Source organism: Mustela putorius, unplaced genomic scaffold (assembly GCF_011764305.1).
Source record: "Mustela putorius furo isolate JIRA1106 unplaced genomic scaffold, ASM1176430v1.1 tig00003962_pilon_pilon_pilon, whole genome shotgun sequence".
Taxonomy (NCBI): Eukaryota; Metazoa; Chordata; class Mammalia; order Carnivora; family Mustelidae; genus Mustela; species Mustela putorius.
In genome coordinates this window covers 20,421,510-20,445,104 of record NW_025422106.1, presented here as the reverse complement: position 1 = coordinate 20,445,104, position 23,595 = coordinate 20,421,510, and the positions used below count along the sequence as shown (strand labels likewise).

Genomic DNA, 23,595 nt, shown 5'->3' with positions numbered 1-23,595 from the left:
ATCTATAGAAACAGAAACATTAATGGTTGCCAGGGGCACAGGGAATAGACAGTAATTTGTTAATGGGTATGTTTCTTTTGGTGGTGATGAAAATGTTCTAAAAGAATATTTACTCTGTGAATATACTAAAAGCCATTAAATTATACACTTTAAATGGGTGATTTATAGGATATGTGACTTATATCATCAAGAAAGCTATTTTTTTTAAAGCAGGGAATAAAAAACAAAAATTCTGGAGAGTAGTTTCTTCTTGGCAGGCAGGTAAGGCAGAAAGATGGAATGAGGAGGTGGGACGTAATGTTTAGGGGCAGCTTCACAGTGTTGGTTTTAAGTTCTATTTCTCAGGCTGGGTTGCAGATACTCTATTCTTTTTTTTTTTTTTTTTAAGAGTTTTTATTTATTTATTTGAGATTGAGAGAGAGACAAAGACAGCAACAGGGAACAGGACGGAGATGAGCAAGCACAAGCAGGGAAAAGAGGGAGAAACAGTCTTCCTGCTGAGCAGGGAGCCAGATGCAGGGCTCAGTCTCAGGACCCTGGGATCATGACCTGAGCTGAAGGCAGACACTTAAACAACTGAGCCACCCAGGCACCCCTGGATACTTTATTACTCTTAATAACCTCTATCACATATCTTTTATGGATCTCTTAATTAGCTCTGACGCCTCAGGCAAGTCACTTAAGACCTCTCTGATCTGTAGCTTCCTCCTCTAAAAAAAGCGACACTATAACGTACCTCCTTAGGTCTATTCTTTATAGTAAAGAAATTCTTAGTGTTTCTTTAAAGTGGAAGTTACTATAAACTCCAAAGTGAAAATCTGCTATACTCTCACCTCACTAAAACCATTATTGGCAGATATCGTCCCAGACTTTCCTGGAACATATGAGTAATTCTTTTTTTTTTAAAGGGGACAAGGCTCAGTTGTTAGGCGTCTGCCTTTGGCTCAGGTCATGATCCCAGCGTCCTGGGATCAAGTCCTGCATTGGGCTTCCTGATCATTGGGAGGCCTGCTTCTTCCTCTCTCACTCTCCCTACTTATAGTCCCTCTCTTGTGTTCTCTCTCTCTCTCTCTCTCTGTCAAATAAATAAAATCTTTAAAAAGGGGGGGGCAATCTTTGACACTGATTTTCACTTAATAAATTGTGAGTATCTTTCAAAGATAACCACTCCACTACTCACAGACATTTAGGTTGCTTTCCTTGTGAATACATCTTTGCATCTGTAAGCTCAATGACATCTCCAGTTAAAGGGTATGTACATTCGGGGCGCCTGGGTGGCTCAGTGGGTTAAGCCGCTGCCTTCGGCTCAGGTCATGATCCCAGAGTCCTGGGATCGAGTCCCACATCGGGCTCTCTGCTCAGCGGAGAGCCTGCTTCCTCCTCTCTCTCTCTCTGCCTGTCTCTTTGCCTACATGTAATCTCTCTCTGTCAAATAAATAAATAAATAAAATCCTTAAAAAAAAAAAAAGGGCATGTACATTCAGTTTTGAGAAACTGCTCTCCCAGAAAGTCTCTACCCAACTACACTATTATCAAAAGTTTGAGTATCTGTTTTATTACATCTGTAACAACTGAAAGAGCTATCACTTTTTAAAAAAATGTCAATCTAGCAGGGCACCTGGGTGGCTCAATTGGTTAAGCCTCTGACATTTACCATCATGATCTTGGGGTCCCGGGGTCGAGACCCACTTTAGGTTTAGCAGGTTTAACGTTTTCATCACCACCAAAAGAAACATACCCATATCCTTCTTCCTTTGCCCCTGCCTACTCATGCCTGCTAGTCCTCTCTCAAATAAATAATTTTTTTTTTAAAGTCAATCAAGCAGGTTAAAAGTGATATCCTATTTCTGCATTTCTTTATGAATGAAAATAAGAATCTTTTTCAAATGTTTTTAAACAAATTTTATTTCTTCTACAAACAGCCCATTCTCTAGCTTTTGCCAATATTTAGTTAGGTTAATCACCCTTACTTCTCACTGATTTTAAGAGCTCTTTAAGTATTTAAGATATTAACTTCTGTCTTTCATATATGCTGCCAATATTTCCCTCCAGCATTTTTTTCCCCCTTTTAGGCTTTTTATGGTGTATTTTACCAAATACACCTCATAAATATCTACACAGACAAGTCTGATATTTTTTCTTGCTTTGAAATCAAGGTAATAAGTCTTCCCCTGTAAGATGATAATAATAGTTATCCATATTTTCTTATTTTTGGCTTTATATTTTTACACTTAAATTTTTAATCCACCTGGGACTTTTTGATAAATATGGATCCAATTTCATCTCTCCCCAACACTAGCGAACCCTCCCAACAAAGATTTAATAAATCAGTGGTGTGTTAGAGCTGGTTCATACTGGCCTCTGAGAGATTATTACATTTTCTGGTATTTTGCAAGCGGACTGTGATACACAGGCATTATTAAAAATTAAATTATATAAGCTTACAGGGTAATAAATCAAAACAAAAGTAATAAATACTCTGAAATCATCATTTCCTAATTATCTTAATATTATACTCTCAAGGTTAACATCTTCTTTACCTGTAGGGTAAAAATACTTTGTAATGGTGTGCTATTATGTTTCTTTTTCCAATTCAGGCATTTGGTGACTTCACATTGGTAGCCTGAAATTGGCCATTACAGGAATATTTACACCACAGGAATTTGGCAGGCCCTACAAACCAGGGCTGTTTTATTTTTCAGAGACCCTGTGAAACATAAACCAGCACACCACTGAATTAAACCATTCTTTCTCACTAACTTTAAAGAGCATGGCTACCACATACTAATCTGTCATTTATTCACAAGTTTATAGAATGGAATATGGAGCTTAGAATTGAACATATTTTTTTTTTTCCTGTGCTAGCATCAGGGACGACTTTGGTATGTTTTTATGTAGGAGATGCGACTGTAGACATAGTTTCCATTTTTATAACATGAGATCACAGTTCTGCATCAAGAATGTATTTTTTCTAAACTATTCAACAGCATTCTTAACTTAAAAGTAGATTATAGATGGCAACTAGGTGGTTCAGTTGGTTAAGCAACTGATTCTTGATTTCGGCTCAGGTCATGATCTCAGGATAATGGGACTGTGCTCCATATTGGGCTCCGCACTGGTTGTGGAGCCTGTTTAAGATCCTCTCTCTCAAGAATAAATGAAACAAGATGGGATTGGGAGGGAGACAAACCATAAGTGACTCTTAATCTCACAAAACAAACTGAGGGTTGCTGGGGGGAGGGGGTTTGGGAGAAGGGGGTGGGATTATGGACACTGGGGAGGGTATGTGCTTTGGTGAGTGCTGTGAAGTGTGTAAACCTGGTGATTTACAGACCTGTACCCCTGGGGATAAAAATATATGTTTATAAAAAAAAAAAGATTCTCTCTCTCTTCCCTACTCTCTCTCTGCCCCCTGCCCCAAAAAGTAGACTACAGAAAGCAGTAGCAAAATAATGACTATTTGGAGGGATAGTTGGTTACTATATACTATTTTTAGATTAGGGCTCCTAACTCTTAAAAAAAAAAAAAATCCAAACCCCATAAAACAAAATCACTATCATGGGGCAGTCTGAATACCACTCTCCAAGTGTTCCTTCCTAAAAATTCCTGCAGTGTATGAGGAAGGAGGGATCTATATAATGGCAAGGGCCAATGATAGTACTCTTCTTTGACAGTCACCACCACATCAAATTTAGCATTAGCAACTTTCAAGGTCACAACAAACAATAAGTACCCACCAAGACCACATTTGGCACTGGAGATACAAATGAGACATGGCCCCAGTCCTTGAAACACTCATCATTTTCAGTGTATCGATGGGTTTAAAGTTTGTCATAAGTGGTTGTAAGCATTTGCTTTTATTTGCATTGAGAGGGAAAGGACAGAAGCCGATTTTAATTTGTCTAAGAAACAAGCATCTACTCTAAAAGGAAAAAAATCTAGGTATAAAAACTAGTTATTTAAAGTTTGCCCACCTATGGAGATAAGCTGATACATGCTGAAAACTAGATCTTCAGCATCTACACCAGTTAAACATCAGTGTCCCAAATGTAATGTCTTTACTGCTCAGTTACTTTAAGTCGTCAACAATTTATTTGCAGATACTGACATCAACTGTATCAAGTAAACCAGTATCTGTTGCCTATATATTTCCTTACCTGTCACAAGCCATTTAGATTTGAACTCCAGCTACCTCATTCTAGGTGTTTACGTTATGAAACTATGTAATGTAAGAGCTGGGTAGATTCAATAAAACAACCCTTTTTTGCACATAAACCAAAAGACTTCTTTTTTAAAGACTTGTCAGTTGGTTTCCAGTAAGCATAATATCTCATATTGTAGCCTAGGGAGCAAACACAACAGCTGCCCTTTTCATAGACATAGTTGTGCCTTGATATACACAGAGCAATGATTTCAACCACAACCAATTACTAATATTTTAAACTTTAAAAGCTATTTCTTAGGAATTTGGGCTATATATAGAAATAATCATTACCCCTAGGGAAACAATGGCTCATTTACTGAAAATGAGTTTAACAAAGGAATTATTTGGTACTGAGAAATACAGAGCAGTGAAGTGGGTGACACAAATCACAGCATCATCAGCTCATGTGACTAACAGGGTAATTTACTTAAAAAAAAAAACTACAGTAACTTAAAATTTAGCTTCAACAATGTTGTATCCTCAATGATGTCCTCTGTCATAAAATTGTGAAACCAGAAATCAGATTATTTAAAATGACCCTTTACTCCCAACCTGAGATGAATACCACAAAAAAGAAAAACTTTGCAGAATGGAATATTTCTATTCTGCCTGAAGCCTAGTTTTGACTGGTATATGTTTCAGTTACACATTTGATTCACACTGAATTTTCCTTTAAGTATTAGGAGAATAAATAGCAATCCAAAAGTCACAAGCTTGAAAATATCCAGTTCCTTCTCTAGTTGCGAGAACTTACAAAACTTACATGGGACAACAAGTTGAGGCAGTGACCATTAACCCAATCTCAGCAAATTCTGTAGAAATAGCCTCTAACTAGATAAAACAAAAGTCACAAAATGTTAATCTGAAGGAATAGTCTATGTAATTATCACAGTTCAATTCTTTTATATTTTCTGAGGTTTAAAATTTTTCAAAAAGTAAGAGGGGAGCACAATACTCTCAAAGAGGATATACAACACAATTATATATAATATGAAGAGACCCAGCTGTTTTCCACCAAAAGCCTTGTGGCTCACAACATTAAACTTTTACCAGAAACCTTAGAGTCACTGGTGCACAAAAAGCAACCAATGGAGTAAATATTCTTTTTTTTTCCCCCAGATGCACTATTCCTGGCTCCATTCAGAGTTTTTGTTTTTTGTTTGTTTTGCTTTTATAAGAACATTTCTTCCAGTTTCAATGGGCATTAAGTTGAACAGGTATTACTAGTAAAGCAGCAAAAGAGCAAAGGTTTTGGCTCAGCTTCTAACCAGCTGTGTGACCTTGAACTAATCTCTTAGCTTCCCGGGGTCTCAATTTTCCCATTTAAAAAATGAGGCAGTTACACTAGATGCATTCTAAAGTATCTTCAAACTCTAATTCCTTTCAAGATAGAGCTCTAGGCTTCCGAGAATGAAAAAATTAGCTCTCCAAAACACCACCACCACCACAACACCCAAAACAACACCCAAAATCTTTGTAATGCAGTGAAACAAACAGAATACAAAAATGTAAATACCCAATGCAATCTTGATCCCAACTCTTTACAAACACACTTTACAGATGCAAAATTGGGGGGGGGGGGATAAAGTATCATAAGCTATCTATCAGTGCTATCTCTGAGTTGTAGGTTACAATTCTGTATTTTTCAAGTTTCCTACAATAAAGGTATTGTTACTTTGATAATGAGCTGGGAGGAGGGAGCTGGAGTTAGAAAGGGAAAACCCTCCTTTTATGTGCTAAAAGTAATTTTACAGTTGGAAGGCATTCTACAATTTGAATGACTTTTCAAAAATGGCAGGAGCTAATCGGTAAAAAAAATATATATGTCTGAGATAGTCACACATCTATCAACAGTCAAACGCTGTTGGGTTATTTACCCTAAATTAGTAAACTTTAAGGAGATACTACATTTTCACTCAAACTGGTAATAGATTACAAGAGTCAACACATACCTAGGGCCAGGCACAGTTCTCTGACTTTACATATATATGGATTCATATAATCCATATAATAACCACTTTGAAACAGATACACTATTACTATTCCCATTCTATGCACTACGACCATGAGGCACACAAAGGTTAAGTGAGAGAGCAGAGTCAAGATTTAAATCCAGTCTATAATCATAGTACTGGCTCTTAACTACTAACCCATACAGTCCCTTTGTACTTAAATTTTGTCCTTCTTTGGTCATTCTTTCCCTGCTTTTGTTCTCAAAGTTCTTCTGAACTACTTTTCTTTAAACTGAAAAGAAATAATACTGAGATAATGCTGAGATAAAAAGCCTGGCCAAACTTTTAATTTGCTAGCTTACAATTATGATTCATTTCAAAATCATTACTTCCACGCTACAAGGAATATAATTTAATCTCCATACATATCCCTAGGTAAATAATACTGTAACATCTGAGGAATTCAACAAAATTAATTGCTAAGATTAATAATGGAATTTATTGTTTGGAAATATTATTTTTTTAAAAGAAGTTTTTTAATTTCCTTAAAGATTTGTTTATTTATTTATTTATTTGAAAGAGAGAGAGAGAAAGATCACAAGTAGGCAGGGGGGCAGGCAGAGGGAGAGGGGGAAGCAGGCTTCGTGCTGAGCAGAGAGCCTGAAGCAGAAGTGGGGCTCAATCTCAGGACCCTGAGACCATGACCTGAGCCAAAGGCAGAGGCATAACCCAATTGAGCCACTCAGGCGCCCCTGTAAATATTGTTTTTAATACAAGGAAGTCACTTTAATTGATATTCTTTGTCCTGGTAAATCTTCTGGGAAAAGAGCCCCTTAAACTAACTGTTGTACCTTTCTAAAATGTCTGACATATTGAAATGATATTTCAAAGTGTATTATAATTATTTTGATTTTTTAAAAGGATACACATAATATTCGTTTTGAATACTGGCTTTAATACCCACCCAGTTACCTTCATAATAATCCCAATTCCTGCAACATGTAGAACCTGGGAAAAGGAAAACAGAGGAAGCCAACCAATTAAACATGGTTGAAGTTCTCACCTAATTCTCTCAGGCAAATCAAACACAAACCAAGTATACATGTGTCCCTTTTCCTGCACAGTACCTACATTACTTGCCAATTTTTTTTGGCTTCTGGATTACTTTGAATAAAGTTCAAATTTCCCCACATCTGTATTACCAAAATTTTAGCCATGTCAAGGTAAATATAGAAATCAACAGTTTCCTATTTTTAAAAACTAAAATATGAGAGAGGTAGAGAAGAAAGGGGGGAAAAAAACAACCAAAAACCTTTGCACCAGGCTGCCTGTTAACTTAGATGTGCAATGAGATAATCACCCGATAATTGCACCCTTTGGGTACTTCTGTACTGGTAAGATAATAAAGCGAAACAAAGTCACCTGGTTTATTTCAATTTACTTACACAATTTGCAAATCTGCAGCTCTCTGCCATGGTACATTAAGAAAATTAGCATGTAAGAAAAATCACCTGCTTATGCAAATTGGAGGATGGTTTTTATCCATGCAGACAGAAAAAAAAAAAAAACACAGCTGCAATCTGGGTCAAATGACTAATTTTATCTATTTGTTCAAATGTCTCTCTTCACCTTTTCTCTGTAGCTCAGAGCAAGAATTTTAGGTCAAGGAATGGATAAACAGTAAGTTTCTGTGTTGTCCATTCCCCTGTAAGGAGTTGCTGCCTGACAATACTGAGCCCAACACTACTGAAATTGAAAACAAGACTGAGAACTTTATCTAGATAACAAAACCACAACACTGAGAGAGGAAAGAAATCAATGGAGGGTATTTGATCTAACTGGGAAGGAAAGCAAACATGGCAAGGATCAGGTACCAATTTTACCTTCTGGTATCTTAGGCAAACAAGACTTCAGAAAAGAAAATGAAAAGACTCCAAATGATTCAAGGCAGACAGGACAACTTCTCTACAGAGAGCATCATTCCACTTTGCTCTATAAATAAATGCACCCGGTCAAGATCTTCTGAGTCTAATATAAGTTAGATGAATGCATTCTTGGTAACTAATGACTGCCTTCCTAGCATCTGTTGCAGGAATTCATCCTTTCCACTTAAAACTGACTTCCTCTCCAGGTCCAGGGTGGACCTAATTATTCCAAAAGTAATACTAACTCTACTGACATCATTTGTTCAGAAATCAGTATACAACCCAATAAAGGTCAAAGAGACTCTACTACTGTGCTGGACAATAAGGTAGTCAGTACATTTTATATGAAAAAAGAGAAAAGAATGTAAAATATCTACTTAATAATTTTCATAGTAATAGCATGCTAAAATGACAGTATTTTGGCTAAAGGTGTTAAATAAAAATATATTACTAAAATTAATTTCACCTGTTTCTTTACACATTTTTTAATGTGGCCACTAGAAAATTTTAAATCACATATGTGGCTTGCATTATGTATCTACTGGACAGTGCTGCTAGTTTGCTGAGGGCTTCTGTGAAAATGCTCCCTTTCTATTGTGTAGAAGCTTTAGGAAGTCACACTCCCGCTCTCTCTCTGGGCATTGTATGCCCAAATGGCTACAGCCTTAAAGCTGTGACACAGCTCATTTTGTGCTAGGTGAATCCGCCAACTAGTAAATTCCCTACCCAAATTCAGAATTTAAAAGAGATTCCTTTAAAAAGAGAGAGAGACACAAATATTTGTTTCTTAATAAATGTTGACTGAAAACATCATGTTGAGGGTCAAAATATTTGTGTCTCAAAAACCCATCTGAAGGGTGCCTGGGTGGCTCAGTCATTAAGCATCTGCCTTCAGATCAGGTCATGATCCCAGGGTCTTGGGATGGAGCCCTGCATACAGCTCCCTGCTCAGTAGGAAGTCTGCTTCTCCCTCTCCCACTCCCCCTGCTTGTGTTCCCTCTCTCGCTGTCTTTCTGTCAAATAAATAAGTAAAATCTTTTAAAAAAAAAAAAAGAGAGAGAGAGAGAAAGATTTCTAAAAACGAGATACTGTAAATCAACTTGCTAATGTAAGCACTGGCCTCCAAATCACCATAGCTATTACCCACATGCACACAAAAAGACAAAGTATTTAATATTAAATTTCATTTAAGATTTTAAAAATCAGGGGCGCCTGGGTGGCTCAGTGGGTTAGAGTCTCTGCCTTCAGCTCAGGTCATGATCCTAGGGTCCTGGGATGGAGCCCCGCATAGGGCTCTCTGCTCGGCAGGGAGCCTGCTTCCTCCACTCTCCTCTCTCCCTGCCTGCCTCTCTGCCTACTTGTGATCTCTGTCAAATAAATAAAATCTTAAAAAAAAAAAAAATTAAAATCACTCCAAATATTTAGGAAAGCAAGAATATAAATCTAGAATGCTAAAACGTAAAATATTACCAGAAAAACAGTATCAAATTTACATTTAGGAAGGAACTGATAGTTCATCTGCAAACAGGCAGGCTCTTCATAACTAAGTATGTATAATCCTTACCAGTAAGCCAATAGAAGAAAATAAATGTCTTGGACAAACTGCACTTTTAAAATGTGATCCCGAATTTGAAAACTCTATGAAAGTCACCACACTGGAATAGGGTGACATTGATCTCATTCTTCCTTTAAATAATTTTAGAAGCTATTCAACATCTGTAGTCTTTTTTTTTTTTTAAAGATTTTATTTATTTATTTATTTATTTATTTATTTATTTGACAGACAGAGATCACAAGTAGACAGAGAGGCAGGCAGAGAGAGAGCAAGCTCCCTGCCCAGTAGAGAGCCCGATGCGGGACTTGATCCCAGGACCCTAGCGGCTTGACCCACTGAGCCACCCAGGTGCCCCAACATCTGTAGTCTTGAAGAAAGGTGTCATATGGTCAATAACAGACTTGATTTGTCCACAAATAAAGCTACAATGCTTTATAAATATTAATGCAATTTTACAATAGAAACTTAGGAAACACGGGCTTTTACAAATGAGGAAACCAAGACCCAGAAAACTTAAATAACTTTATCAAGGTCATAGGGTTGTTGGCAGCAAGGCAGGACCAGAAACTTGTCTCCTAACAAGTTTAGTTGAGTACTCTATTACCCGGTCATTAAAAAAATACTTTGCAAACAAATGGCACCTTGAACATGATAAACACTAAATTCTCTGGTTTATTAAACTGGAAATAAAAACTTGGGATTTGGGAGAATTTTATTAATAATAAAGCAGAATGCTGCTAATACTTAAGACATTCTTTTTTTTTTTTAAGATTTTATTTATTTGACAGACAGAGATCACAAGTAGGCAGAGAGGCAGGCAGAGAGAGAGGAGGAAGCAGGCTCCCTGCAGAGCAGAGCAGAGCCTGATGCGGGGCTCAATCCCAGGACTCTGGGACCATGACCTGAGCCGAAGTCAGAAGCTTTAACCCACTGAGCCACCCAGGCGCCCCAAGACATTCTTTAGAATCAAATGTGTATACACACACACACACACACACACACCACACACATTTATATATCAGAGAGGAAAAAAACCCACATACACAATTGTGCTCTCAAATACCATCAATGACCTACCTGCTAAATTCAATGGTCTTTTCTCCCCGTCATTTTCTTTGACTTTTTTTTATCTGTACCAAAGATCACTCCCATCTTCCTAACAATCTTCTGCCATGCATAGGTTGTCAATCACTATGAACACATTTTCCTATCTGACTGCCCTTTAGTTCTGCCTCCAATAATTTCCACTGACAACTGAGAACATTCCTCCTCAGGCTCAGGCCTCAGCTACCTCCACTCTCTCTTTATATGTCAAAATATACACATATGTATCTCTGAACAAGTCACTCTCTAATCTTAAAAACTTTCCATAGTTGCCATTCCCAGTATTTCAACTTTTTTCATTATCACTCCCTCCAAGGAGCCTTTTTAGATATTTTTCCCCCGGACTCCCCATGAAATTTTAACACCATAGATATGCCATACATTTGTTATGTATACACGTGCTTTATTCATAAAAAGTGTAAGCTTTGCCCCTCTCCCACTACCAGTGGTCTCTTCAGCAGAACACTCCAACTTCCAGGTCCAGCTTTAGTTTGTGCCACCCTTTCGCCTCCCACCCTCTCCACGGCACTTTAATTTCAGTAACTTCAGACCTACAGTCTCTTGCGTAGGAACACATCCATCTAGAATGCTCTTCCCCATTAGCTCTGGTTCTTGAAACTCAGTTGAGATATTACCTCTTCTAGAAAACATTCATACCAGGGTGCCTGGGTGGCTCAGTGGGTTAAAGCCTCTGCCCTCGGCTCAGGTCATGTCCCAGGGTCCTGGGATCGAGCCCCACATGGGGCTCTCTACTCAGCAGTAAGCCTGCTTCCCACCTCTCTCACTCTGCCTGCCTCTCTGCCTACTTGTGATCTCTCTGTCAAATAAATAAATAAAATCTTTATAAAAGAAAGAAAGAAAAAAAAAATTCATGCCTTCCACAGAAATCCCTCCTTTTTCTGTAATATCCAGGGAATATCTCTATTGAATCATATCTACTACTACATATCGACTACTATTGTATCAATGGAATGAATTATAATTATCCATTTATGAGTCTCTTTCTTCCACTAAATCATAATCTTCTTTAAATCCCTCTTATCACCAATAAATACGTATTGTAAGAACAAGTGAAAATATATCCTCATTTTTTTTTCTTTTTTTTTTAAGATTTCATTTCTTTATTTGACAGAGACAGAGAACACAAGCAGGGGGAGCACACAGAGGGAGAGGGAGAAGCAGGCTCCTCACGGAGCAGAGAACCTGATGCAGGGCTTGGTCCCAGGACCCTGGGATCATGATCTGAGCTGAAGACAGACACTTAACTGACTGAACCACCCAGGGACCCCATCCTTTTGTTTTTATTTCAAATTGAGTTTCAACTCTCCATCAAGACTCCCTGAAAGCAGGGATGTATTATTTTACACCCTGTTTACTTAACTGTAAGCTTCTTTAGGGCAGTATCTTAACTAAACTCTATATGCCAGTACAAGCAAAGAATAGATAATAGCAGAAGCTTGACAGAGTTTGTAAAATTATTTACAGAACTAAATATCCTCATTACAGTCTACAGTGGTGCTGGGCCATAGCAGGTTGATAATAAAAATACACTGACTAGTGAGTTCCAGCAATGTCAAAACCCTCTGTCTGATAGTAGATATGATTCAATTAGACAAACTAATTCAAAACTCAGATATGAAGCTAGGTATAAGTAAAAACAGCCAATTATAATCAATGACAGACATCACTGTACACACTTCCTCTACTCACACCATTATACTTAACTGTTAGAGTACAACTCAACAGTTTCCTTAGTTTCCTTTTCATAATGCCAGAGTGCTAGAATTTTTTCCAATGTCTCTTGGTTAGGTACCTTAGAACTTCCAACAAGTCTATGATGACGTGTCACATGCTTATTGACAGTATTACAACTGTTGCCTCAGGCACTCTCTGTGTTACCCCTAAGCAACAACCGGATCAAACTGACAAACTGTATTAGTTAGGAAATCACTGTTGATCTGCTTTAGATGACCCAATCAACAAATAATTCACTGGAGTATTATGGATGCACAGGGAATCATAAATATAACCCAAATAGAACTTTATAATGAAAGAGCTTCTACCCAATGACTTCTTTCCATTTGGTTGGATGACAAATGGGAAAGTTTCTTTGGCCTTCACAATTACCATCAAAGAAATAAAATTAGCATAAAAAAGAAATATACATCACATAAACAGTTGATTCTTTAACTGCTAGAATATCAGCAAATCTAATAAAAACAATCAAGAACAGTCACTCAATTCTACAATATAGAAGTCAATGAAAACTCTAATACACCAAGTTGTGAAGATAATGAAATATTCCAATACTGTATTAGAGGATGGCCTTCTGTATCATGGAACAACATTTCTATAAGTGCTCATGGTAAAGCCCCAGAAACCCCAAAACTTAAATTCAAACAAACATTCAGTTAATATATTTTGCAAATATTCTTCTTCCAGCAAGCATCTGAAAGCTAACTTTATCTGCCCCCATCTTTTTTTCAGAACATGTACTGGTGGTACTAAGTGATGCCTAAAAAAGTGGGATGTAGGGGTGTCTGAGTGGCTAAGTCAGTTCAGCACCTGCCTTCGACCCAGATCATGATCTCAGGATCCTGGGATCAAGCACCCGGAGATGAGCTCCCCGCTTAGTGGGAAGCCTGCTTCTCCCCCTTTCTCTGCCACTCCCCCGTTTATGCTTTCTCTCATTCTCTCTCTCAAATAAATAAATAAAATCTTTTTTTTAAAGTTGCATGTAGTTTTGAAGGATATTGTTGTTTTAGCTTGTTTGAAATGGCAATTCTTTCTGAAACGTTTTCTCTTAATAAAAAATATTTATCTTTCTTTCTAAGCTAGTAATCAGTAACATAAAATTTCTGCCCAAGAATAAAAAGAGTTTCTTTTGTTGTGAATAAAAGGAGTTCTTTTGTTGTATTATGGTTTTATTTTATTTTTGGTTTTTAAATATAATTTGGAAAAATCTTGTCAGGAGCCAAGTACAAAATGACTTCCAATGTTAAAGGCTATAGCGTTTGTATTGCCAAAAAACCAGTTCATTATCATTAGATTGTGTTACTTTTATTCTCTCTGACTTTTCTACTTTATGACCATGAACTTGCAGTTTCTAAAAGTAAATTCGTTTGTAGTTAAAATTAACAATATAGATTTCCACATTTCTAGTTTCACACGGATGCTTTGTTATGTCTAGAAGAGAGACCGTTTCCTTTTTATGGTGCAGGCTCTGCTTCTTCAAAGCTCTTTTCACAAAGCAGAGCACACCAACCCCCCCCCACCACCACCACCACCAATGAATCCAGCTGTGGCAGTTAATCCTGGCTGATAGAGAAACTTCTCAATACTACAAATTCTTAAACTGTAAAACACAGTTAACAGAATATACTCCAGTATACTTTTTTTTTTTACTCCAGTATACTTTCTAATTCAACTAACTCTAGGATTTTCCCCAAACATATCCCAAAAGCATCCCCCATTTTTCCAAACTAAAGCTGGCTATCCGAGGCATAAAAGGACCAAAGAAAACATCACAAAAAAATGATGCCTCTAATTTTCACAAGATGAGCAAGCTAGATGATATCTGCCACACATGAGAATTTACACTGAATAATTTTTCATTAAATCACACATATTTCCCCCACCTCACTGGGATCTTGTTTAGCAATTCACACTCTTACATCCAAACACAAGTAAAATGAGATTCCACTAAAGCTGAACTTTGACGATAAGAATGTCCTTCATTTGTTACATTCTGAGAAAGAAAAAATTAATTTCCTTCCCACTACATAAATCCATAATACTTTCTAGAACAGTGCAGATGAACTGACTAGAATACCTGCAAAGTCCATGCAAACATGTATTCTGTATATTTTAATGTGTTTTTTTTAATTGTTAATTAATAACAGATATATAGCACATAGCACAACTAAGGGGCACTTTATGGTATGTGAAGTCATGCTTCCAAAAATGGTCTGCATGTTGTTGATTTCACCAGATAAATCTGGCCATACATGAAGCCACTGCTCCATACATTAACACAACAGGTTTTTTTCTACCAATAATAACTACAATAAAAACAGCTAACATTCACTGAATGCTTACTGTATGCTATACAGTGTAATCATTGGTTTACAAGGATTATCTCATTTAATCTTCATACCAATCCTAGGAGAGGTGCTATTATTATCCTCATTTTATAATGAGAAACAGAGAGGTTAAACAATTTATTAAGATGACACAGCTAGTAAGTAAGTATCACTACAGTGACACTGAAGTTTTGAAAAATGGACATAAAAGTAACCCACTGAAGATATTAGAATAATAAAATTCAAAGTTCTCCAACTTTACCTGGAGTACAAAGAAAAGAGACCAAATGAATCCCAGGATCTTTGATCTTTCAATTAATCAGATAAATTAAAAACCAAAACACTAATATTCTAAGTGGAAGCTTTTCCCAGACTCATTATCAACGTGGCACTATGTGCCATTAATCCAATCAGTATTTCAGGTTGTCATTGATAAAACTGGTCGAGTTTAGCAGTCCCCAAACCTTTCTCATGTGGTCAACTTCCTCCAACTCTCAAAATTATACACTTCATGAGTCCCTGAAGCCTTATGCTATAACACTTTTTGTTCCAAGGTTGTCACATTTTTAAGTTTAAGTGAGTACATTTTCCTCTGGCCAATGTGAACTATGGACAAATAGGTATTTATATTATCCTCACCAAATGACTGAGGTTTCCATTTGCGGGTTGTTTTGTGTTTTGGTTTTTCATTACGAAAATGTCCATATGGACATCTGAAGACCTGACATCTGATAAAGGAAGGTCAAATTATATATGATGCTTTGATAACCCACGAACAATATTCTGTCATTGGAATGAATGTATCTCAGGCTACCACATGATCATATTACCAGGTAAACTAGAACCCTTACTTTGAGATAAAATACAGCAGACAGTTGTTAATGAAACCTTAATTGAACTGTCAAAGCACCATCTTTACCAGCAAGCTAATAGGTAATTCACTACTTTTACACAACTGTCCAATACTGATAAGTTATTCCAATAGTTAAATTCAACAGAGAGATAAATCAAGGATGCTTGACTAAATTGTTCAGTGATAAATCTGACTGGTAAAATGCTATACCACTTCTATATCTTTCCGTGTCTACACAGAGGAAAAACAGGATCTCTCAAAATTACATGCAATGTTTTCAGCCATCAGTTAGTAATTTTAGGTCCATATCCAGAAAAAGACAAGAGCAAATGCAGTTTCCTTTTGTGTAGTAACCCAAAAGAAAAATACTTGCAAAATGCATTAAATAAATATAAGAATCTAAGTAAATCTTACGATGCCCAAGTAGTCATATGGGAAATTTTTTATGTACCATTTTAAACATTTTATAAGAGTTTCAGGTTCATTAAGTGTTCCCTAAATTAAAAAGAAAATTATGGTTCAGCTAGTTAATATGTAAAAAAAAATTAAAAAAAAACCTCACTAATATCTTTAGCTTGGATTTCAGAATACTAGTGCAATTCACTCTGGTTTGGTGTTCAAATCACTAGTTTTAACAATTTTACTCAGGTTATATAGCAGTTAAATTCCAAATGTAATAAGCAATTCAGACAGCAAGTCATCAATATGTAAATATAAAAATAGAAAAGGATTTGCATACTAGAATACACACCTGGAAGTCTTCCTTTTTTTCATACTGAATTGTACTTCACCTGTAACAACTGATTAAAAACACTCAATGCAGCTAACCGGAAAAAATGTGGTTAAAGAAGAAAAGAACCTGACCAGGAGATCAAGTAATCAAGCAGCAAAGATTCCACAGCACTGTGCTAAGTGCAGGGGAGAAAAAGATGTACTCTGGTACATACAGTCTGTACCCTCAAGGGGCTTACAAATGTTGTGAGACAAGGCAAACACAAAACAACCGGCATAAAACAGAAGATGGTGTACAGAGGAGGTACACTTCAAGCACAAGGAATGAACTCTGCTGGTGATGGAAGGGGTCAATCAATGAAAGAATACAGAATGGACTCAAATCAAAACCATTCGGTTTTTCATATGAAAGTACTTCAGAAGAGCTACTACCAGAATGTTTGCTGTGGGAGATATTTCAGCACTCCAGTTTCTCACCTTCTTCCCCATAAAAAGAATCTTTTCCTTTAGCACGGGCTTGAAGCGAAAACTTCTACAAGTCATATCATCTTTCGAGAAAAATGTAGAACAGTTTTAGAATACAGTGAATGCTGCAATCCACTTCCCCTTCAGTAGCTCTAGTTCTTAGCATTGTATGTAAAGCACTAAAATGAAAGAGAGCATCCAGGTCTAAGAAAATCCAAACAAATTCTCAGCCAGTAGATGACAAAATGTAAAGCAAGGAACAACCTTTTTCCTGTCTACACCCTCCCAGGCCCCACAGCTTTAATCCTCAAGTGTTAGGCAAGGAATGGAAGTTCACAGTGCAATCCCTGGAGATAGGATATGGAAGAGATGAAAGCAGGAACAGACAGGTCCCTGAGCAGACTGACTGAAGAGGCACCATTACGGGCTACACTCCTTCCCACCAGGAATCCCATACACCTTGGAGGGAGCACTGCAGCAACCTCCTTGGAGAGCTAGCTGGGAAAACACTAGACCCGACTAATTTAATAACAAAACAAGGCAAAACAAAACAAAAACAGGTCACATTGTAGTCTAGATTATAAAATCTGAAATATAAAGATGCCCAGATACAAAGCAAACATGACACTTGTATTAATTACAGCCTGAAAAACAATGACAAAAGGAGACATTTACCAGGCTAGTTCCAAAAAGTTCATTTTCCTGTGGTGATGGGGGCTTTTCTAGACATTAACAAGAATCTATTTTTGAATGCACTGAAAACATCAATTCATTTGTCCACACCAGATTACTTAACCCTTGAGAAAAAAATTCAGTTTGTTCTAGTTTTGACAAAAGGCCCTATAATGATAAATTCATTTTATTCCAGACTACTATGAAGAGCAAATAGACAAAATGTGGCATTTAAGAAGCACTCAAGACTTTTAAAAATACCCTAGCACTAGCCAAAGTGAAGCAGTTTCATGTGTTTAAAAAGTATACTACTTCAGCAACCAACCAAGGGATAACAGCAACTTAAGAGACACTAAATGACACTAAATGACACTAGAACATTACACAGAATGTGGGCCACGGCATAGCTACAGTCTACTGACCTCATTTGTGGTACTCATGTGTGATGCTATATTTAATGCATTCTTATCAAAAAGCTCAAGCTACATACTTCCCAACTGTAGCTTTATGGTTTAAAATAAACCACTCAAGCAATGACTTAACTGGTTTAAGTATGAACCCTATCTTCCTTCTGGGGATCAAGATCACAAATTAAGGAATGAAAAGGGAAAAAGGAGAGCAAAGTACTTATGCAGAGTATGACCCAATGACAAGACTATTATAAGGAATCAAGTTTGGGTCATCTGTGACATCTGCAGCAATTGAGCAACTGATTCAAACTCCATCCAACCTAAGAGATGACCAAGGTCTGTAGCAATACACATTTCATACATCCACCCAATGATCCTACATTCAGTGGCTTGCTTAGGTTCTAAACCAAAAGTCGGGTAGACAGCAAACATGTGTGTGAATCCTCAGAGGGTGTTCTCTCCCATGATTTCCCAGGACTCGAAAACATAAGCCCAGCCAGCCAACACACTGGGCCTCTGGTTGAGGGTGGCTTCCTTCAGTTGACGCGCTCCACTTCGGTCAACATGGAGAGAAGCATGACTTGTTGACGCACCCAATCACAACCATGAGAAGAAACCACGAGAAGTTGCGTTCTTCTTTTGATACTCACCAGACAACACCAAAGGCTCCATATCCAATAGGTCTATCCGGCTCAATATCCAGCTGCTGCTGTGGATGATGCGAGTGTTGATGGTGGTGCGCCTTAACTGTAGCAGCTGCGGCAGCCTGTACCTGAGCTGGGGCTGCTGCAGCTGGTCCAGGAGCCTGACCCGGTGCAGGTGATGGGAAATATGGCTGTTGTTGCCCAGGGTTTAACATGGCTGCAGCTGCGGCCGCGGCTGCGGCTGCCGCAGCTGCCGAAGAGGTATGCTGCTGTACAGGGTGGACAGCGGCAGCAGACCCCGGATGAAGATGGTGTTGAGGGTGGTGGTGGTGGTGAAGGTGAGGAGGAGGGAGGTGCGGAAGGTGGTGGTGATGGTGGTGGTGGTGACCTGCTGCTGCTGCAGATGTACCGCCATTGTAAGCCGCCATCATTTTTGCGTTGGCTCTTGCACCACAAAGAGACATTCAAAAAAATGCCCTTTGATGGGAAAGCAAACTGGGTCAAGCTGTCATTTGGCCATTTAAAAATGAAGAAAAACCACTCACTCCACCTCAAAAAACATGGAGCGTAACTGGCTTTATGTCTTCATCAGTCAATCCAAACAAGTTAGAGGATCTTGGTGTTTAGTTTTGGGGTGAGCGTGTGTGGAAGGGAGTGGACTGCCAAAAAAAAAAAAAAAGAAAAAAAAGAAAAAAAGAAGAAAAAGAAAAAGGAAAAGGAAAGGAAAGGAAAAAGGAAAAGAAAAGAAAAAGGAAAAGGGACCCCTTCCCCCCAGGTTTCCTGCCACAAGTGGGTACTAAAACTCCATCCTTAATTGGGGGGAGGTTCCAACTTTGAATGTGGGAATAAAGGCCAAACCTCCCGACCCCCTGAACTCCACACACGAAAAGGATCAGGTAACACGCCACCCTTGGAATCTTGTAAGAGGTTTGACTCATCTACCCCTTCCATTCCCACATCCTTTTCTAAACACCTACCACCTCCTCAAAAATACAATTTTATATAAAAAAAAAATTCTAACCACCCCAATTCTAAAGATGGGGGGAAAATTTTTAGGGAAACCAGCTTCCCCCCTCTCGAACTCTCAGGCCTTCCTACATCTCCCCCTACTCCTAGTCAGGCTGACCTGATTGGAGGGGGGTACTAAACTTTCCAGAACAGAAAAGAGCCAGGGAAGGAGGCAGGAGGGACGGGGTAAGCAGAGCAGGCAACAGGGCAGGACGGAGAGGAGAAAAGAGAACCGGGGCAAAGTAAAGGTAAGAAGGTGCAGGGAGAAATGAAAGAGAGGTGGGCAACACTCGGACGCGCAGACAGAGGGAACCGCCCCGGGATGAGGTTAGGGTCCCGGGGCCAAAGAATAGGAGCCCCGGGAGGCGGGCGGGGTGCAGTCGGAAGCGGGCTGACTCCTGCCCCCGCCGCCGGCTGCTTCTGCTGAGGAGGGTTGGGGGGGAGAGCGGGTGGGTCCCCCCGCGCGACGGCCCCCGCAGGGCTCAAGGCTGCTCCGTCTCCCCCCCTCCCCCCCACCCGGCTTCCCGTCCCCGCGGCCGCTTTCTCCTCAGTCGCTGCCGGCCGCTTTCTCCTCAGCCGCCGCCTCCTCAGCCGCCGGTGCCGCCGCGGCCGGACTCACCTCCCCTAGCAAAGCCGGATAGAGCGGAGCCAGCGGCGGACACGCGCAACCAGCCACCGAGGCCCCGCCCCCGCCTCACACTGACCGGCTGCCCTAGCCAATCCACGCCCACCTGTCTGCGTCTGCCTCCAATCCTGGGCCCGTAGCTTCAGACAGGCGCACTGTTCGGCCAGTGGCAACAAGGTGTGGGTCTCCTGGGGAAATCCCGCCCCCGAGCCGGGATGGGCAGATAGAGAGACCAATCAAAAGGCAGAGTTTGGCCTGACCGACAAGATTAAAAGCGAATTAAAACCCAAAGATCTCCGTGACATTTTCTTTCGCCTCTCTCCTCTTTTCTTTTTCTTCTTTTATTTTTTTGGCAGGAGCAGGAAGCTGCGTGCTAATCCCGCCCGCAAAAGCTGGAAGAGAGGGTGGAATAAAAGAACCAATTATGAGCCGGAGACCAAGAACAGATCAACCAATCCTTGGCTTGAAGACGAAGTGGGATGGGACTGGGGCCAGATAGACACTTGATTTGACAAATGGAAAAAAAGATTGATCTCGATCCCACCCTTCAGGTCTACTACAGGTCAGGATTGTGGAGAATTCTCTGTCGTATCAGAGACGACCTCTTTGGGGGCGGGGCCAAGTGAAAGGGGTGTGGTCTAAGGAGAGGTGGGCGGGATTGAGACTTAGAAGGCGGAGTCCCAATCGTCGCTGGTCCATTGATGGGAGCCATGTCCTATCCCTTCTTAAGTCAAGTGTGGAGAAGAAAGAGGGGGAGCAAAAAGGGATGTCGAACTTCAGAAACTCAAGGTCCAAGGTTATCCAACAAGACAGTCACAGAAGAAACTCAGTAGACTGGTAGTTCATAGCCTGTGGCTGGTCCTCCATGGCGAATCCTGATCTTGGCAAAAAGAGGTGATGTCTCCAGCATTCACCTCTCCACTCAAATGGATGATAAAGCTATTGATACAAACTAAAGCAACATAAGTAATAAACTTAACCACAAAGATCGTAATTTTCTCTTGTATTTTCTGAGTTTTCGTCATTGAAATCTTACTAAAATAACATCTTTTCCCTATCACGTAACCACACTTACTTTGAATTTTCCTTTAAAATATGAAATAATAAGCTCACAGAACCTTATTCTTATGAAAACTGCGCTCAGAACCCTGGAGATCAGCTTTGACTCCTCTTTGCCTACCCACACCTTCCCTTCTAATCAACCATCACGTCTTAAACACTTTAAAACACTTTTAGGGGTGCCTGAGTGGCTCAGTGGGTTAAGCCACTGCCTCCAGCTCAGGTCATGATCTTAGGATCCTGGGATCCAGCCCCACATTGGGCTCTCTGCTCAACAGAGAGCCTGCTTCTCCCCGCACCCCACTTCTCTCTACCTGCCTCTCTGCCTACTTGTAATTTCTCTCTCTGTCAAATAAATAAATAAGATCTTTTAGGGGCGCCTGGGTGGCTCAGTCCTTAAGCGTCTGCCTTCCGCTGGGGTCATGATCCCAGGGTCCTGGGATAGAGCCCTGCATGGGGCTCCCTGCTCAGCAGGAAGCCTGCTTCTCCCTCTCTCATTCCGGTGCTGTGTTCCTTCTCTCGCTGTGTCTCTCTCTGTCAAATAAATAAATAAAAATCTTTTTTTAAAAAGATCTTTTTAAAAAACAACAACAACAAACTTCTAAACACCGCCCTTTCTCCCCAGTTAGGACACTAGTACCCCAATTTATGTCACTAGTATCTTTAACTAGTATCTCCCTCCCTGCAGGCTAGCACCCCTCTATTCCATCCTCCACTGAGAGTATAGCAATCTCTTAAAAACACAAGTCTGACCATGCCCCCACCTTTGAAAAAAGTCAATTAATTGCACTGTTAGATCTAGTTCTCATCTTGCTCAATAACCTTATCTATCACCTCCACCCTCTATACTTCAGACCTTCTGAACTTTCAGTTCCACAAATGGTCTGTGGCTTCTAAGCCTTCATGCATATCTTTTGCTCCAAACACTCCCCATCCACCCTCCACTCTTTTAATCTATCATTCAGATGAATTTTACTTTTCACATAAATTTTACCTTTTTCTTTTTTTTCTGGAAAAACTTTCCTGACTTTGTTGTAGAGTATGTATCTCTGTTATGTATGTCTACTGCACTGCCTCCCTTGTAGCACTGAAAACTCTATATTTTAATTGTTTACTAAGTCTGACCAGGACTGAAAGCTGGTCTGTCCCACTCTGCACTGTATGCCCAGTTCCTGGGGCAGTGTCTAAAAGGTGGAGATAGGGGCGCCTGGGTGGCTCATTGGGTTAAGCCTCTGCCTTGGTCTCAGGTTATGATCTCAGGGTCCTGGGATCGAGCCCCGCATCAGGCTCTCTGCTCAGCGGGGAGCCTGCTTCCCCCTCTCTCTGCCTGCCTCTCTACCAACTTGTGATTTCTCTCTCCATCAAATGAATGAAATATTTAAAAATAAATAAATAAAAAGTAAAAAAAAAAAAAAAGGTGGAGACACTTATTAAGAAGTTGCACAAGTTATTGAGTGTAGGAGTGGTGGATACCAATGCAAGCTCTGCCGTTTACTTCGGCAGTTTAACTAACCTTCCTCAGTCCCAGCTGTCTCAACTGAAAATGAAAATAAAGTGTGCCTCATCAAATCGAGTTGAGGGTTAAATGAGGTCATGTATTTAAAAGTTCTGGCAGGGTCGCCTGGGTGGTTCAGTGGGTTAAAGCCTCTGCCTTCGGCTCATGTCATGATCCCAGGGTCCTGGGATCGAGTCCCACATCGGGCTCTCTGCTCAGCAGGGAGCCTGCTTCCTCCTCTCTCTCTGCCTGCCTCTCTGCCTACTTGTGATCTCTGTCTGTCAAATAAATAAATAAAATCTTAAAAAAAAAAGTTCTTGGCAAGTAGTAAAAGTTCAAAATATGGTAATTTTCCTTCCCTATGCCCATCCTCACATAATATTTAAGATATCTTTCCAATTTCCCAATGTGTATCAGCCTCCTCCAAGGTATAGTTTCCTAGAAGCTTCTTAGAAATGCAGGGTCTTGGGTTCTACCCCAGATCTACTGAATCAGAATCTCATGGGCAGGAATCTGCTTCATAAGCCCTCCCGGTGATTTTTTTTTTTTAAAGATTTTATTTATTTGACAGAGAGAGATCACAAGTAGGCAGAGAGGCAGGCAGAGAGAGAGAAAGGAGGAAGCAGGCTCCCTGCTGAGTAGAGAGCCCGATGCGGGACTCGATCCCAGGAACCTGAGATCATGACCTGAGCCGAAGGCAGCGGCTTAACCCACTGAGCCACCCAGGTGCCCCCCTCCCGGTGATTTTTACACACTAAAGTTTGAGAAGCATTGGCCTGGAAGAAAAGGGCTGAGTCTTAAACTTTGTTT

At 39.7% G+C, this 23,595-nt stretch overlaps 1 protein-coding gene across 1 annotated transcript in view; it reads right to left on the bottom strand.

Moving 5' to 3' along the window:
- NLK (nemo like kinase) overlaps positions 1-20,287 on the bottom strand; it is a 170,613-nt gene extending 150,326 nt beyond the window's left edge. Inside the window, exon 1 of the mRNA XM_004747027.3 lies at positions 18,605-20,287. Within this exon, the coding sequence (XP_004747084.1) occupies positions 18,605-19,062 (458 nt within the window). The 5' untranslated portion in view covers positions 19,063-20,287. The remainder of the gene's footprint in view (positions 1-18,604) is intronic.
- Between the last annotated feature and the right edge of the window lie 3,308 nt (positions 20,288-23,595).